Source organism: Rattus norvegicus, chromosome 14 (genome assembly GCF_036323735.1).
Source record: "Rattus norvegicus strain BN/NHsdMcwi chromosome 14, GRCr8, whole genome shotgun sequence".
NCBI classification, from domain to species: domain Eukaryota; kingdom Metazoa; phylum Chordata; class Mammalia; order Rodentia; family Muridae; genus Rattus; species Rattus norvegicus.
The window spans coordinates 38,897,284-38,915,902 of record NC_086032.1 but is presented as its reverse complement, the minus strand read 5'-3'; the positions used below and the strand labels follow the sequence as shown (position 1 = coordinate 38,915,902).

Genomic DNA, 18,619 nt, shown 5'->3' with positions numbered 1-18,619 from the left:
CCACCCTGTAGAGTTTTCCAGATCCACTCACAGATTTTGAGACTGACCAGGAGACACAGGTATATTGATCACCCTTTGATCACACCAGCTGCTTCTTTGTTGTGGAACAGCACCAGACATTAAACTGTTTTCCAGATCTCTAATAGAAACTGATTAATTACTACCTTGAGCCAAATTTCTTTTTCCTTATTTATTTATTTATTTATTCACTTTACATCCTGATCACCAATCCCAAACTCACTTCATGTGAACTCCAGACCTTAATACCTCTTTGGAAAATACTTTAGTTGAACAATCGTCTGTCACTGTTGTTGGAAGATATACCCCTGTATAGTGCAAACTTTGTAGTAAATTCAATGTGCTGATACCCTGAGACAGTACTTCCTTCTCTGTATTCCCGGCTGACCTCACCTCAGGATCGTTTGGCACATTCTTTATAGATATTTCCTGGCCTCTGATTTTGGGCCACCCCAAGAACAAGTATTATTCATTAAACCACTTATTATTTTATTCTCTCTCTCTTTCTCTCTCTCTCTCTCTCTCTCTCTCTCTCTCTCTCTCTGTGTGTGTGTGTGTGTGTGTGTGTACAAGGGTATGCAGACTGGTGTGTGCATATTGAAGGCCAAAGGTTAGCAGTAGTTTTCCATTCCTCTTTTCAAAGCACTGTCTAGTTTATGACATAAAAGTTCTCTTAAACCCTCAATTTCTGTTCAAATATTGGAAAAAAGTTTGGAACTACTCATAGAAGAGTTAAAATCAGGCTACTAGTAGTTTATGTTATCAACACTTGATGGTTACAGTTTAGCTGCAGAGTAGCAATGTTAAATTGTTTCAACATCAATAGATACTCTATAAGCATTACTAGAGCTGAAAAATGTCCCATAATGCCAATAATCTTGATACAGAATTTAGATTTAATGAAGGTATTAGGATTTCATCATCATTCTATTCATTACAGACTGAATTCTGTCCTCCTACCTCATAAGTTGAAGTATGAATGTCCAGTACCTGGGAATGCAACTCTATCTGGAGGTCCAAGGTGTCTGTTTGTCTGCATTTCTCTCTCTGTGCTCATCTCTGTATGTGTCTTTGTGTCTGTCTGTCTACCTTTGTCTCTTTGTCTCTGTCTCTGTCTCTGACTCTCTCTCTCTGTCTCTCTCTCTCTCTCTCTGTGTGTGTGTGTGTGTGTGTGTGTGTGTGTGTGTGTGCTATGTGTCTGTCTGTTCCTCTCTGTATCTCACTGTCTCTATCTTTGTGTCTGTCTCCCTCCTTCCCTCTTTCCATACCCCTGTGTGTGTGTGTGTTTACGAAACAATTTGAATGAGACTAGAAGACAGTACCTTTATCTTTTGGAATGGGGTCCCAGAATAAAATTAAAGGCATAAAAAGAGGAAGACAGTTGGATATCAGGATTCATCCTGTATTTCATGGCTTTGGACAAAACCTGTTTTAAATGATTTATTTATTTTATATTCATTAGTGTTTGCCCTGCATTATGTCTGTGTGAGGGTGTCAAATCACATGTAGCTGAACTACAGACCGTAGTGAGCTGCCATGTGGGTGCTGTGAATTCAACTTTGGTATTCTGGAAGAGCAGTCAGTGCTCTAAACCATTGAGCTATCTCTCAAGACCTTGTCTTGTGTTCTTGATGTATCCCCTTAAAGCCACAGTAATAAAAATAACTAATACAAAAATTTGGTACCAAAAGATAGGTTGCTGTTGTCACGGCTCTTATGCTTTTAGAACTTGTTTTCAGGAGAAATGATTTGGGCCAAAACCTAGAGAAGGCCTGGAATCAGATCATTGTAATGGGGGTGTGGAAAGCTAGAATCTTGACAGAAAGAAAGACAAGAAAGATTGTGTTCACAAAGTTTCAGAACAGTACAAGGACTCTTGGACTTGAAGCTGAATCTAAATATAATGGATTACATTGGATGGGTGAAGAAATTTCAAGACAGCGTAATGTCCAACTGCTGCATGGTGTCCTAGTTAGGGTTGCTATTGCTATGATAAAGGACTACCAGTAAAAGCAAGAAGGGGAAGGATAGGGTTTATTTGGTTACACTTGCACACTGTAGTTCATCATTGAGGTAAGACATGGCAGGAACTCCAATAGGGCAGGTACCTGGAAGCAGGAGCAGATACAGAGGCCAGGGAGGAGTGCTGCTTACTGGTTTGCTCAGCCTGTTTTCTTATAGAACTGAAGACCACTAGCCCAGGTGTGGCATTACCCACAATGGTATGGGTCTTCCCTCATCAATCATTTAGAAAATTCCCTACAGGATGCCTACAGCAAGATCTTACGGGGGCATTTTCTCAACTAAGGTGCCACAAACTAACTTGTGTCAAGTAAACATAAAGCTGTCCAGCACAAATGGTATTATTTACTGTGCTTAGTATGATTATGATAAACTAAACATGTATGAAAAATGTAGCTTGATGAGGAAAGTGGCCAAGCCATTTTATGTGGACAAAGTAACTGTACTTGTTAAGATTAGTAACATCAAAGTGAAAAATCTTACTCTCTCCAGGAGGACAAAGGAATGACAACCTGAGGGGTAACACTCTACTCACCAAAATCTCCAAATTTGAAACAAAAAATTCTTTAAAAAATGCAGTTGTTTGAATATGCTTGGCCCATAGGGAGTGGCATTGTTGGAAGGTGTAGCCTTATTGGAGGAAATGTGTTTCTGTGGGGGTGGGCTTTGAGACCCTCCTCCTAACTGCTTGCAAGACAGTCTTCCTTTGCTTGCCTTCCAGACAAGATGTAGAGCTCTCAGCTCCTTCAGCACTGTGCCTGTCTAGACTCTGCCATGCTTTCTCCCATGATGGTAATGGTCTGAACCTCTGAAACTGTAAGCTAGACCAAATTAAATATTTGCTTTCTAAGAGTTGCCTTAGTCATTGTGTCTCTTCACAGCAATGGGAACCCTAACTAAGACATAAGAGAACCTAAACTATGAGCTCCCCAGAAGGGGTTCTCCTCTGGCAGTTAGATTTTTACTATTAACTTGACAAAGCCTAGTGTCACCTGAGAAGAGTCTCATTTGAGTAGTAAGGCAGATCAGATTGGCCTGTGGGTGTGTCTGAGGAGTTTGTCTTGATTGTTAATTGATGTAGGAGAACCCAGGTCACCTTGGGCAAAAATCATTCCCTGGGGAGGTAGGGAGATGCTGTGGGAGGCAGACGAAGTCCTTAATGAATATGTATTGTTAACATGAACATGGTCATCTCATGACTGTCAATGCCTCAGACCCATGGGAATGCCAAGGTCTTCCCCTAGGTCCCACAAGGTTGTTGACAGTGTGTGCAAAAGGCTTATCAACTAAACTTCTTCCTCCTGAGTGACTACAACGCAGACTGCTGCACTTCAGAGACACCTCTGTCAAGATTAGCTAACCTACTTTCTCCTTCAGCTGTATGTAAGCCTTCTTAGTTTCCAGGCTACTGGTGTGTCACGAGAACACACAGCCCACTCAGTCCTAGCTTCTCTGTACTATTGCCTGTTGTTTCTTCATTGCCCACTGCCCCAGTGAGGACAATCCCAAAGCTGTGCAGTTTACAGTAAGTGGTACCTGAAACAGGGTCCTCGACTACCACAATGTTGGTTAGGTGAGTCCTGTGAGAGGCATGCAAATAAATGTCAGGGATAAGCAGAATCTAGAGATTGGCAGCTGCATGTTAGTATTTTGAAGAAGGTTTTTGAGGAACTGTAGAAGGTAAAAATGTTACAGCTACATCGAATTTTTAGACCATGTTTAGGAGACCTCGTTTGGCTTTCTAGAAGGGATAGTAAATTTGACTATTTGAGGAAAAGTGGTAGAAAAACTACTACAGGATACTCAGTTGAAGGGCAGAGAGGTATTTATCCTGTGATTAGCAGATAAAGGTAGATTTAGTATCCTAACACACAGATTAAAACCTATTGAAAAGTATTAAGTTAAGTCTAGTTCGGCCAATCACAGAGGCTAAGAATGCTCTCTCAGCTTCCACAGCATATAGCTGAGACTTCTGTGCTATAACAATGTTTTATCAATGTACTTGAAAAGGCTTTTACCTATGACTTTTTTGTTCTGTTACTTCAAAAAAATTCATTGAAACATAGAATTATGGGTTAATCTAAATGTGGTTCCAGAATAAATTCTCTTTCCTATTTTAAGGTGAGAATTTCTTTTGTATAGACACAGAAGACAACATCCTTGTCCTCTGACGTGTTTTGTTTTTATTAATTATACTAATTTATTAATAAAATCATATTTTTATTAATAAATTTATATTTCATACTGGCTACGAACTACAGTTTTTCCTGAAAGACTCTTAAAAGAAGTCACCAGGCTCTGAGGGCCCCAGAATGGAGGGGCTTCGAACTGTTTTCCCATCTGGCAGAAGACAGAAACAGGACTTCAAACTTAAACTTTTGGGACTCCACATCCGGAGCCCATCGCTGCATTCTGGGAGCAGGCCAAGGGCATCTCTCGCCTCGTAGCGCAGGGAGTGACGGGATTCGCCTAAACCGAGACCTTCCCAAGGAGCTCACTACAAGACAAGCACTGCGGAGGCAGTGCTATCCCGCGATTCCCGCGGCTCTCCCACCGCTAACCTTTCGACCTTGGCGTAGACGCGCTGACGTCATAAGCGGAGCGACCGACTGGCAGCGCGTTTGGTTTGCGACAGGCCTGGTTCTGGCTGTGGGCTCAGGCCTGAGCTCAGACCTTACTATGTGGTCTCCCTGGCGGTCCCGACCCTGAGCCGCCCAGGCATGTGGGCGCTCGCGGGGCGGGCTCTCGCGCCGTGGGCCGCTGGGGCTGCGCGCTTGCTGCCTCCCTGTCCCCGGCACGCGGGTGTCTTGGAGCCAGGGGTCGCCTGCAGGCTCTTCAGCGCGGCCGAGCTCAAGGTGACAGGCTCACCCCAGGAAGGTGCAGGGCTTCCGCACGTGCACCGTGGGCGAGCTGCGAGCGGGAGTGGGGTGGGCTGTGCTTCACCTCCATCAGTTTCATGCCTGCTTAGGGCTGGTGTAGGTCACGAGCAGATGTTACTTCTAAAACCCTCCGAGAAGCTGCTTCTTTGTAGCATCGATTTTCTTAAGTTTTAGTTTCTTGGGCAACTCGCTTGACTTGCATCCGATTTTGCAGCTTCAATGCTGCGTTGAGATAGTTATCAATTTTTGAAGATTGAGGGGATGCAAAGGCGTGGAGCGTTTTAGTCCCAGGCAAGGGACTTGTCGTTAGAAAAATGGATTTGTTTGTACTCGTCACAACTCAAGGCTTTTGAAAGTCGCGCAATTCTGCATCGCTTTGACATAAATGCGGAAGGAAGACTACAATGTAGCTTTTACAGTTTTGATTGACTAATTCCCCTATACCTTTATCTGCTTTATACCGAGTAACACATAGAAGAAAGCTAAAACAAATGTTACAATCATTACAGTTTCATCAACTGAAATATCAACTGTGGTGGAAATGCCTAGAGAGCACACACACACAACCCTGAATTTAACTTGGACACCAGTTTCCAGCAGTACGTGATGTGTCTAAGAGATTTCGCTTGATAAGGCATTCTCGGATTCCTGAGGAGTTAGCTATGTATGACTTTCATTCTCCATTCATGAAAGTAATGCGCACTTAGCTCCATATGTGAGGAAGTATTAAGTAAGGAGTTTTTATTCATATTTAGCTTTGTTTATGGAATTGATATATATTTTTAAGTCTTTTGTAATTTGTTCTTTGTAGTTAGGTGGAATCATACATCTTTATTAGGGAGCGGGGAGCGTAAAACACTGCAATAAATGAAGTTGTCCATAGATTGAAAGAATTTTCTTTGAATTTGTGATTTGTTTTATGGAAACTTAACTGTGATATTCCCTTCCCTTCTTAGGAGAAACCTGACATGTCTAGATTTCCCGTTGAAGATATTAGGAATTTCAGTATCATTGCACATGTGGATCATGGCAAAAGTACTTTAGCTGACAGGCTCCTGGAACTAACAGGTAATTTTTATTGTATATCATATGCTCGTGATTACCTAGAGTAACTGGGAATTTATCTTTGCGATGATATCTGACCTTTTGGTATTTCATCTTCAATGTTTTCTGTTAATTGTATGATTCATGGATTTTGTTTTAAAGCCCAGAGAAATTAGTAAGTGCTTCTATTTCTAGGAACAATTGATAAGACACAGAAAAACAAGCAGGTTCTTGATAAATTACAAGTGGAGCGAGAAAGAGGAATCACTGTGAAGGCGCAGACAGCGTCTCTGTTTTACAGCTTTGGAGGAAAGCAGTACCTTCTAAATCTCATCGATACACCAGTAAGTTTCATATCATCTCCTCGAAGATGCTACTTAATCTTGTTATTACTTCAATCAAAATTATCTCATTTGGGGGCTAAATTCTGCACAACTGTCTTAGATTTTTTTCTTGTTTTGTTTTTATGCCAGTAAAACTTGTTTCCAATGTTTATAGAAGAACCACGTTTTATATTTTTTGTCATATCAGAGACTAGCTATAACATCTGTTCCTTTAAAATATATAGCTAATACTTAAAAGTACCCACATTTGCTTTTGTAGGGCCACGTTGATTTTAGTTATGAAGTGTCTAGGTCCCTTTCTGCGTGCCAAGGTGTTTTACTGGTGGTTGATGCAAATGAGGTAAGATCCTGCATTATATATGATCTGACATGCCCAGTTGGTTGTTTCATAAAATTCTTAAAGTGCACTTTAAAAATACAACTTTTACATTTGAATAACAGATTTATTGTATTACTCTAGATCAAATTTATATTGAGGTGCTGACTCTCTCTGTTTAGCTTGGCTGTTTCTTTACCAGTAGTAATGTTGGTTTTGAACTCTAAAATGTAAATGACACAGAAAAGTAGGAAGTGGTATGAGTCAGATTTCTATAACCATATAGAAATCTGTGAAATGCCTGTAGAGTTTATTTTGGCTCACAATTTTGGAGGTTGTAGTCCATGACTCATAGGCCTCATTGCCTGTGTTGTAGCTGGGGCTGGGGACAGAACTGCTCACCACTCAGCAAGCACAAATAGTAAGGCCTAGGTCTTACAGGCGTTGCTGGACCTGGCTCTGGCCGGCAGATGGCATATTGTATCATGATCTAAAATATCAGTTCGGTGAATATATATGGAATATGTTGAATTAGTAATTTTGTGGTACATTTAGTGTCAAGACAGTCACTTGGTCTCTCTTGTCTTGATATTTCCAGGGTATTCAAGCTCAAACTGTGGCAAACTTCTTTCTTGCCTTTGAAGCACAGTTGTCAGTAATTCCAGTTATAAACAAGGTAATCCAAACGGGGCAGCAGTGCTATTACTTACTGTACCTTCTAAAGCTATCCAGTGTTTCACTGTGAAGTATAGCTAGTTACCATTCTTTCAGACTATCAGTGGGATGTGCCTCTGAAGTTCATGTGATGGAACTGCAGGTCACATATTCCCTGCATAGACTTGAAAAGGTTTGTCTGAAGTGCATGGGCCAAGAAAAGGCCATTCTGTAAGAAAGAGGTGCCAGTTACACTGTCCTGAGAAGAGGGGCTTAGAGCTAAGAATCAGTGCAGTCTATGAAACGGGACACATAAGTCTGCCTGTAGTGTAAAGTTAAGATCTTAATTTAAAATTTCAAACCGCATTAAGTTGCATTTCTTGATATCACTGACAAGTGAAAAATAAGGCTAAATAGCTTTATATCTGACCTTCTTTTCAAAATCTGATCTCATGGTCTTGATATACTCTGTCCTGCCTACATTTTTTTTTTTTTGACTTAGTTGCTTGAATTTTCTTTAGTTGTCGTGCTTGTTAAAATCATGTTGATGATATATAGATTATTTTACATATTTTTGAAAAAGTCATGGGCAGGTCAGTTAGGTTAAATCACAGAAGACTATTGATCTCAGAGTATTACTGTGGACTAATTTTATTCTTGCTTTGCTCACTAAGTAATTTTGTTTAAAGATAGATCTGAAGAATGCTGATCCTGAAAGGGTTGGGAAGCAGATTGAAAAAGTGTTCGATATCCCTAGTGAGGAATGTATTAAGGTAAATACTTCTTGGTTGTCCTATTGCTGTGATGAAATGCCATGGCCAGAGCAACTTGGGGAGGACATGGTTTATTTCGCTTCTACTTCATTAAGCCATCACTGAAGGAAGTCAGGGGAGGAACCTATAGGCAGGAGCTGGAGCAGAGGCCATGGAGGGGTGCTATATGCTGGCTTGCCCCAATGGCTGGTTCAGCCTGCTTTCTTTTTTTTTTTTTTTTATTAATTTTTTTTATTAACTTAAGTATTTCTTATTTACATTTCGAGTGTTATTCCCTTTCCTGGTTTCCGAGCCAACATCCCCCTAACCCCTCCCCCTTCCCTTCTATATGTGTGTTCCCCTCCCCATCCTCCCCCCATTACCGCCCTCCCCCCAACAATTACATTTACTGGGGGTTCAGTCTTGGCAGAACCAAGGGCTTTCCCTTCCACTGGTGATCTTACTAGGATATTCATTGCTACCTATGAGGTCAGAGTCCAGGGTCAGTCCATGTATAGTCTTTAGGTAGTGGCTTAGTCCCTGGAAGCTCTGGTTGCTTGGCATTGTTGTTCATATGGGGTCTCGAGCCCCTTCAAGCTCTTCCAGTTCTTTCTCTGATTCCTTCAACGGGGGTCCTATTCTCAGTTCAGTGGTTTGCTGCTAGCATTCACCTATGTATTTGCTGTATTCTGGCTGTGTCTCTCAGGAGAGATCTACATCCGGCTCCTGTCAGCCTGCACTTCTTTGCTTCATCCATCTTGTCTAATTGGGTGGCTGTATATGCATGGACCACATGTGGGGCAGTCAGTCAGCTTTCTTATAGAGCCTGGGACCACCAGCTCAGGCATAGTACCACCTACAATGGGCAGGGTCCTTTCCCATCAAACACTAATTAAGAAAATGCTGTACATTCTTGTCTACAGCCTGATCTTTTGGAGGCATTTTCTCAGCTGAGGTTACCGTCTCTCAGACGACTGCTCTGTGTCAAGTTGACATAAAACTAGCCAGCACAACTATTGATTGCTCTTTGGGAAATGTCAGGTGATTGACCTGACTGAGTCCCTTGCACTCCTAACACCTTTTTAGTTTTAGAGTGCTGTTTATTATTTCATTAGATCAGGTGAGAAAACCCCCCTTACAGTGTGAGGATAGACACGTAGCTGCATTACTTATAGATTTAGCCTGTGTCAGGACTAGAACAAAGCCTTTGAAACTCATTTTAGAATTAATTTTTTAAGGGTCTATTTACTTAATTTTATCTATGTGTACATGTGTGTACCAGCACCAAAACTGCGCCATATATAGTTGCCCAAGAAGGGCAGATGTAGGAGTTGGATCCCATATAAATGGAGGTTCAGGAGGTATGATGTGGATGCTGGACCGGAACCCTGGTGTGTTCTAAGAGGAAGCAAGTGCTCTCAACCTCTGGCCCATCTCTCCAGCCCTTAGCATCACTTTTCATAAGTTATTTTGTCTGTGTAGAAATTTTGTCTTTGAAGAGCAGTTATTTTCGGACTTGATAGGTATTTGGCTAGAGTGATGCATTCAATTGAAAGGTATTTTACTCACAAAAACTGTTGTTTCAATTTTTATTCCATTGCTTTTTGAACACACTACACGAAGAATATTCTTATACTTCAATCCTGGAACCATATTGCTTCGAACACCTAATGACGGGAAGAAATCCCTAATCTTTTTCTGTGTTCATACCAAAGAATAAGAGGATCCTTCCTTGTGATTATAAATAAGGAGCCCCCAGGAAGGATGAGAGTAGCCTTACATCTCAATGCTTTGATTTCTACACACTTTCAGATTTCTGCGAAACTCGGGACAAACGTTGACAGTGTGCTCCAGGCAGTCATTGAACGAATACCTCCGTAAGCATTCTTCACTGTTCACTCATATTTACTAGTTTAAAGCAGATTTAGAGTTTAATGATTTGTAGACATTTATAATGTACTAGTTTAGATTAATAAGCCATCAATCGATCTGTCAATTTTAACTGGTGAATATGGCATGTAATCGTGCAGTGGGTTGGGATGAAGTTTTGTGTTTAGTAATGTAATGAGGTCAAGGTCAGTATAGTGAGGCAGGAAAAGGCAACAGTGGTGGTGCTGCCGTCGGTAGCCGCGGTGTAGGAGGGAGCACATCAGCATTTGTTTGCTTCTTGATGAGTACACAGCCATAAACTTCAAACTGTAGAACTGATGGCTGAATTTAATACAGTTTATAGAAAATTTTGCTTTGGCTTTTGAGTGATTTCTTTTGTGAAATTAAAATAAGTTAAACATACTTCTTAGGTTGAAAATAGGCATTTTCTTATATATACCTAATTTTATCTTTTATAATAGTCCAAAAGTACATCGTGCAAACCCGCTGAAAGCTTTGGTATTTGACTCCACCTTTGACCAGTACAGAGGTGTGGTAGCCAGCATAGCACTGTTTGATGGAATGCTTTCCAAGGGAGATAAAATTGTGTCTGCACACACTAAAAAAACATATGAAGTCAATCAAGTAGGCATTTTGAATCCTAATGAACAACCAACTCATAAATTGTAAGTAATTTATTATAAGATATGTAATAAATTTATGTATGTTTCTCTCAGTGTGTTCAGAATAATCATAATGTAGAATTAAGAAAACTGATGCTCTATGCAAATATACATTCAGATACTTAAAAGGATCATGTGTGTGAACAGTAGGTAGTTTATGAATATATAGATGATAGGTTTTATTAATTAGTAGAAATAACTTAGTGATCTAGTATAGGCTTGTCTTTTAAATGTATTTGATAGAACAGTTAAGTACTAATTAGGGCTCCTCAACTATTATCCAGTGGATTTTTTTCTTTTACTTTTAATCTCATTAAACTAAATTTTGCAATATAAGATACTATAAACTGTAAAAGAGACCATTCTTTTCTTCACTGTGGAATTTAGGATTAAACCTAAGCCTAGATTAATTAAAATGTATTTTAATTAATATTTAATTTAAATATTGAAACCATATTTGAGTTAGTTATGAGACAGCTGCTGAGTGGCTACTGATACTGAGAAGACATGACATCAGGCCCTTAGTTTATGCTTCTCAGGTGAAAGTGAAGGCGTTGAATATTCTGAGTACATGGATCATATCGCACAGTGACATGCTGTGTCTATAAAGCCTCATGCGAATCACTGCATGCTAGAGTCAGTTCATTTTAATGTTGGTGGAGTCTTTCTAAATTAAGTCCATACATATATACATACATATGTATGTACATATACATATATATGTTATATACAAACAAATATGTAGTAATACAGGTATTCAACATTAATTACTGCATCTTTATTGAAGGCGTTCCTTGCAACCTACATGCAACTGTGTCTGTTACTATGAATCTGACCTTTTCATGTGGAAGTCAGGTGTGTAATAGACTTGTTACATACTTAGATTTTTCTGTTTGGTTGAACATTTATCATTTTCCCCTTCTTAATGAGCCTACATCACATAATACTAGACATGACAGTCTCCTGAAATTTTCTCCAGTAGTACAGTTTTACAGTGTATATAGGGGCATGTGTAGTTTACAGAAGGCAGGCACAGTCACAGACAGGTTTAGGTCTCTAGACACTGGGCAATGGATAAGACATGCTGCTGTTTTCTGCTGAACTTTAGAGGTTGAAGATGGGTATGTGACCCTTACTTGTTTGGGAATTTCCTAGGGAATTTGCACATAACAACAGAAAAGCAGTAAATATTTGCATATACTAATTTTATTTAGATATGCAGGACAGGTGGGCTTTCTGATTGCTGGGATGAAAGATGTCACTGAAGCACAAATAGGAGACACATTATATTTACATAATCATCCAGTGGAGCCCTTGCCTGGGTTTAAATCAGCGAAACCAATGGTATTTGCAGGTGAGGAGCTCAAAAATTGAAGACAAGGGGCCAAAATATTTTTAATTAAAATTCTGTTTTGTGATGAAAACAAATATAATAGAAGATAATATATATGTTTGTAGATCTGTTTGTAATATATATTATACATATACATGTATAATATATGTATGTATATGCTATTTCATTTGCTTGTATATTTGTATGTGGTATTTCTATATATCATGGTGACATTTTATATGCGATCATTTGGGATCCCTTAAGAATTAAGTGACTAATTAGGAGATCCTAGTAACATGAATTTTCTTATTTTTCTGAGAAGTTAGTCGATCATATTTGAAATTTTTTCTCTAATTTAGGCTGTTTTGATTACAGTTCTCAGTGGAATTAATGAGTTCCCTCCTCTTAGTTACCCTCTGTTCCTGTGGATGAAGTAGACCACTGTGTAGCCTGTACTGTGTAACATCAGACCATCCGTTCCTTTGAGCATTGCACATATAGAGAGGACTGACTGAGGTGCCTCTGCTTACTCTAACCCACCCAGCTTGTCTGACCCCTGCTTTCTCCTCACAGTGCCCTCTCAGCAGAGGCCATAACTTTATGGTTGCTGTGCTTAGATAGACTCAGTCATTTGATTTCAGGAGGTTTGTAAAGTGTAAACTTAAGCAGGAGGTAAAGACAGTCGGTGTGATTAGCAGTAGTTCCCGTAGTTCTAAGCAGTACATTTCTGAACCCAGAGCCACATTTCCTGTAGTAATTAGTCCAGAAACTAACTCCAGAGTCCTGTTCATTTCTGGTGCTATTCCCCACCTACTGATGTTTCTACTTAGAGTGGCACTGTAAGTAGTACTTAGAGTGTGTACTTTTGCTTTTTAAAATAAACATGCTTTGCCTAATTATTAGTAAACTTGATTCCCTTTGTGGTTTACATGTTTTTCTTCTTTTTGTATTTCTCTGAAAGCATAGAATCACTGTAGCATATCACAATTGTACATCATTAATGCTAATGGATTCTAAGATAAGCTTGCAACCAATTACAGAAAAAGGATATGAATGCCAGATGGTTACTTTTGAATGTGACAGTATTTCTATTATGTCTGTATCCCCAGGAGTGTACCCTATAGACCAATCCGAATATAATAACCTCAAGAGTGCTATAGAAAAACTGACCTTAAATGACTCCAGTGTGACAGTGCATCGGGACAGTAGTCTGGCCCTGGGTGCTGGCTGGAGGTAAGGACATTGCATCAGAGTCACAGAAGATACGTTCTGATTGGATGTGTTGTTCATGAACATTTCTGAAGATCAGACTAAAAATTTTTTTTAATATTTTGGGGTTGGGGTGGAGGGTTTGAGACAGGATCTTACTATATTGCCCTGGCCATCCTAGAACTAGCTGTGGTAGACCAGGCTGGCCTCAAACTTACAGAGATTCACCTGTCTCTACAAATATATTTTTGTGTATATGTATGCATGTATGTTTGGGTGTGCACACCATGTGTGCATGCTCATGGGCCTGAGAGCAACCTTTGTCTCCACTTTATTTTTTAAGACAGTATCTGTCACTGACTCTGGAGATTACCCTGGTACCTTGTGTCTCCTCCCACCCAGGGGTCACAATTGCATCCCGCAGCTCCTGTTCTTTTCCTCTAGGTCTTGGAGATCTAGATTTGGGGTCTTTATGCTTATACAGTGAGCACAATACCCACTCAGCCACTTTCACGGGCCCTAAAGATCCATTTCTATGAGTAAAATAAATAGATCTCTTACTGTCTGCTTATGTCTCAAGTGCACCAATGTTTGTGGGTAATTTAAAACAGATTCACTGAAGAATTGGGTCTTATTTTATAAGTTTATACAAGAAATGCAAATTGCTGGAATGATTCTTGATTCCACCCTTTACCTCAAGTAGCACTGTGTTCACAACAGCAAACAGCCCAATAAAACATAGAGATTTAAAGGAGTTTTGGTGGGTTTTTTTCCCCGTTGTCTCTAGGTTGGGATTTCTTGGACTTTTACATATGGAGGTATTTAACCAGCGACTAGAGCAAGAGTATAATGCTTCTGTTATTTTGACAACCCCCACTGTTCCATACAAGGCTGTTCTTTCCTCTGCCAAATTAATAAAGGTACCTCACTATTTCTGTTTTGTATCAGCCTAAAACAAAGTTTAATAAAGGTATGTACATGTATATACTAAATAAAAATGTTTTATTTAGTTGTAAGTAAATCACTATTAAGAGTGATTTATTTTTGAGTAAAGGTAACAAAAATTTTTATCTAAAACGAGTTCATGTTTCATGTTTCTTAGCTCAGTCTCTTCATTATCAAAATTAGTCTGGTAATGACAGTAAAAAGAACTAGTAATGAGAGGACCATTATAATTCAGCACAATTTGAACGATAATGTTGGTCAAAAATAATTGATGTTATCAAAAGTCAGACATTCATTCTCACAGGATGATTTTAAGGTAGTGATAGAAGCCGTACTGTGTTCCACATAAGTGGCAGTTTACAGTTCATCCAGACCACTGCTACCCTGAGCATAAATAAACTGATTTTATACACTAGTTATAGTACCCATGTTAAAACGTAGTATTTTCATGCTTTTTTAGATGGTTCATGGTATGTTTTATAAATTTTAGTAGCCAAAATGCTGTAATATATTATCATTCTAACAAAATTAAAAGGTGGTGATTAGAAGACTTTGTTGTTGTTGTTTCTTAGAAGAAAAGCTGTATTGGGCACTAGTCTAATCTTCAGGTGTGTTTGTCCTTACTGCTGCTCCTTTGTTATTTGCAGTAAATTCAGTATGTTCTAAAATTGTACTTATGTGAAAAGCTAAACTTTAAGAAACGTAACTGTGTTAGTGTTTGTTCTTAAATACTCTGCCCTTTCCTCACTTTTAGGAGTATAAAGAAAAGGAAATCACTATCATCAACCCTGCACAATTCCCTGATAAGTCCAAAGTAACAGAATATTTGGAACCTGTTGTTTTGGGCACTGTCATTACACCAACTGAATACACTGGAAAAATAATGGAGCTTTGTCAGGTAGGAACAACAGTGGGTACTGGAACAATGCTTATCAGCTTGTATTTCATAGGAGTCCTTCTGCTGAGAAATTTCATTTTATACACTGGTTCTAAGTTTATCATTATCCGCTGAATACTTTAGTTAAAGGAATGACAAAAAGTTACAGACTTATCCTGAAGGGACTTTTGTTATGATTTAGTCTATTTGTGCACTCAAAGGTGAGCATGGTGATTTTTAAGAATAGAGATTGCAAGCTTTAGTTTAAAAGGAATATAAGTGAAATGCAAAGTAGTGTTGTTTCTTCCCATATTAAAAACTCTTGCTCATAAATTTTTGGTAGACCATCAAATAATACTCTTCCATTCTGTTGACTTTTATTTATGAGAATTACATTTTGGACATTAACGTCTGTAGTTTATTCACATCAATATTTGCGTGGATTATCATCAAACTTATCTTTCTTTAGGCACGAAGAGCAATTCAGAAAAATATGACTTTTATTGATGAAAACAGAGTTATGCTGAAATATCTCTTCCCTTTGAATGAAATCGTGGTAGACTTTTATGACTCTTTGAAGTCTCTGTCTTCCGGATATGCAAGGTGAGGAAATTCTGGTGATCACAAGCATCTCAAAGGTTTGAAAATGGATGACTGTAAGGTCTTACTCTTCTGCTCTTTTACTAATTGCAGCTCTTGAAGACAGTTGAGGATCATAAGGTTAGGAAGCTTGGAGTGTTAGAGATATTACACAGCACTGACATTTCCTTCTAGGAGGAAAAGGGCTTATTATTTGTCAGACTGTTACTCTGAAAGGGAAGTACCCTCATCAGTAAGAGGTTATTTATAGCCCCCATGGCTTAAGAGTTGTATAGAATTTCAAAAAATATCTGTGACTGAATAACACTTAAATATCTATGTATGTTAATTGATTCACAGAGCATATACTTATAATTGAAAACTGGATATAAATATTGAGTATGAAGAATGCTGAATATCTACAGCACTTAACAATGTTGTGGTCAAGAATGGGTCCTCCCAGGAATATGTGGTCCATCTAATCAAAATCTGTGTATCTTAAGGGAGTACATGAAACCTAGCCAAATAAAAATACAAGAGTTGAGTGTGAGTAGCAAAAAGCCTTTTATAGGTTGGGGATTTAGCTCAGTCGTAGAGCGGTTGCCTAGCAAGCTCAAGGCCCTGGGTTCAGTCCTCAGCTCCAAAAAAAAAAAAGCCTTTTATACTGTCTTCTGGCTACAATGGCTTTATGAGTTAAACATCTGACTAGCACGGTTGCTTTGACCATTCTCGTGATAGCAGCTAACATGAGTGCTTGTCTCTGGTTGATAAAGCTTTAACTACTCTGTGTGTACTAGGTTCACGTGTGTTACATGTCTTTAGGTTCTGACAAAAACTAATGTTCAAACTACAGATCTGTGTAGGACACCAGGTGCCCTTTCTTAATGGCATTGCCAGTGCATTATCTAGCACACTGTCTACATGTGCTGTCATTGGCAGTAGAAACCTCAGACAGTGCTAGCTGAGGAGCACCAGCTGGCAACACTACAAAGGAGCTGACATTTGGTTTGGGTGATTGATTTTCCTAGTTTACGTCAGCCACTTCCTTTTCCTTCTTTATGGATTTATAGTCCCTGTACTTGCCCTAATTTCAAAATGAAGGTTGATGCCTTGGTTCTTTACTATGGACGTATATATCCAGTAAGTGAAACGTTATGTGTGGTAATCATTTTACCCCATTTCTTCAGGAGAGAGCAGGTAATGGAGGTTGTAGGGAGAAAGGAGTCTGTTGAGTGTATTTGACAGTATCATGCTTGTCCATGTTCCATTGTCCTTGTTAGTTTTGACTATGAAGATGCCGGTTACCAGACTGCAGATCTAATAAAAATGGATATTCTGCTGAATGGCAATATCGTGGAGGAGCTGGTGACTGTGGTCCATAGGTAAGAAGGGTAAGAGATCGCCTGCTGTGAACACAGTCGCTTGGGTGTATTTCTGTAGTTGATGGGTCCTCACTTAGTGCCTGCTTTGTAAAACGTGGAAAGATAATTAAAATATATTTTTGTCTATTCGTTTTTCCTTCTGTTTTTACATCAGAAAAAAATGTGACTTTTGTTGATGAAAACAGAGTTATGCTTAAATATCTCTTCCCTTTAAATAAAATCGTGGTAGACTTTTATGACTCTTTGAAGTCTCTGTCTTCCGGATATGCAAGGTGAGGAAATTATGGAGATCAAAAACACCTGTAGTAAGTACAGAATTATCATAGCCAAAGGAGTAGTATTGTAGAAATAATTTCCCTTTATTGTGTTAAAACACAAGAGAGTGTTCTTTAATTTTATAATCATTTAGGTTTATACTGATAAAAAGATTTTCATAGCTATGAAAATCATTTATGATAATGAAAACGTCAAGTATATGTGTTCACAAACTGGCAGACTGATATTATGCTATATTTATGCAATTTTAGGTTATAGTATAGATTAATACATAATTACAGAAAATGCCAATTAAGTACAAAGTGTTGAGTTCTATTTGAACCTCTTAAAATTCCCCTTACTGTTAATTACTGCAGTGGACTATGAAGATAATTTAAATCTTTATATTTAGGATAGCTTATATTTTTCTTTCTCAGAGAGAAAGCATACACTGTTGGCAAAAGCATATGTGAACGTCTAAAGGATTCTCTTCCCAGACAGCTATTTGAGATCGCAGTTCAAGCAGCTATTGGAAGCAAAGTAATTGCAAGAGAAACGTGAGTTCAAACTCATTTTCCTTTGAGGCTGGATTTAGAAATATACCTGAAAACCAGACTAAACTTTTAATTAATCATGGTGTATGCTTTATTCACATAGATCACGAGATGATAAATGTCTTATTACTTTGGATTACTACATTAAGTGATGATACTTACAATTGTATAATTTATGAAAGTTTAAGGAATTTATTTCTAGTGAATTTCTAGGTTAAGGTTCCATTCAATGGATTATAATGTCTGAATTGTTATAATAATTCAGATAGACTCTGATAGGAACAGAACCTAAAAGTAGTAATAAAATGTTTTCTCTGAAGCATTATAAATACCACGTTAGGTTTTGTTTTCCAGATTAGGTCCCTCATGTGGTTTATAGCCGGTATGGGAAGTATGGTAATTTTTGCAGAAAGCTAGCATTGTCGATAAAATCAGGCTCCTGCAGCAACAAGAATAGTCTCTGGTAGCACTTCCCCTTGCTTGTCGGTCTGTTAGGAATCTTATGACCCTGGATATTCATTCTGTCTCCTCAGTTATAACAGACTGCGACTTGCTATTCAGTTATAGCTGAACCTCAGCCTGATGCATCAGCACTAGTTACCTACCAGTTACATATATATACATCATACATACCTTATACACACACACATTTACACACACACACACACACACACACACACCATACATACCTTATACACACACATTTATATATATATACACACACACACACACACACACACCATACATACCTTATACACGCACACACACACGCACACACACACACGCCCATTATAGGAATGATTTCATTTTGAACACTACTTTGTCTCAGTTACCCAGTGTCCAAGAAAATTCAGAATTAGGCAGAATACTAGGGAACATCCTAAAAAGTAGAACAGTTAGCATA

At 38.8% G+C, this 18,619-nt stretch overlaps 1 protein-coding gene across 3 annotated transcripts in view; it reads left to right on the top strand.

The window, feature by feature from the left end:
- Window positions 1–4,619: 4,619 nt before the first annotated feature.
- Window positions 4,620–18,619, top strand: part of Guf1 (GTP binding elongation factor GUF1) — a 19,379-nt gene continuing 5,379 nt past the window's right edge. Inside the window, 15 exon segments of one of the 3 annotated variants that reach the window (NM_001107215.1) lie at window positions 4,620–4,895; window positions 5,876–5,987; window positions 6,159–6,307; window positions 6,567–6,647; window positions 7,222–7,299; window positions 7,967–8,050; window positions 9,842–9,906; window positions 10,381–10,584; window positions 11,796–11,935; window positions 13,024–13,147; window positions 13,911–14,043; window positions 14,823–14,966; window positions 15,415–15,548; window positions 16,805–16,906; window positions 17,599–17,718. In NM_001107215.1, coding sequence (NP_001100685.1) covers window positions 4,761–4,895; window positions 5,876–5,987; window positions 6,159–6,307; window positions 6,567–6,647; window positions 7,222–7,299; window positions 7,967–8,050; window positions 9,842–9,906; window positions 10,381–10,584; window positions 11,796–11,935; window positions 13,024–13,147; window positions 13,911–14,043; window positions 14,823–14,966; window positions 15,415–15,548; window positions 16,805–16,906; window positions 17,599–17,718 — 1,805 coding nt within the window. In that variant the 5' untranslated portion in view covers window positions 4,620–4,760. 3 annotated transcript variants of the gene reach the window in all.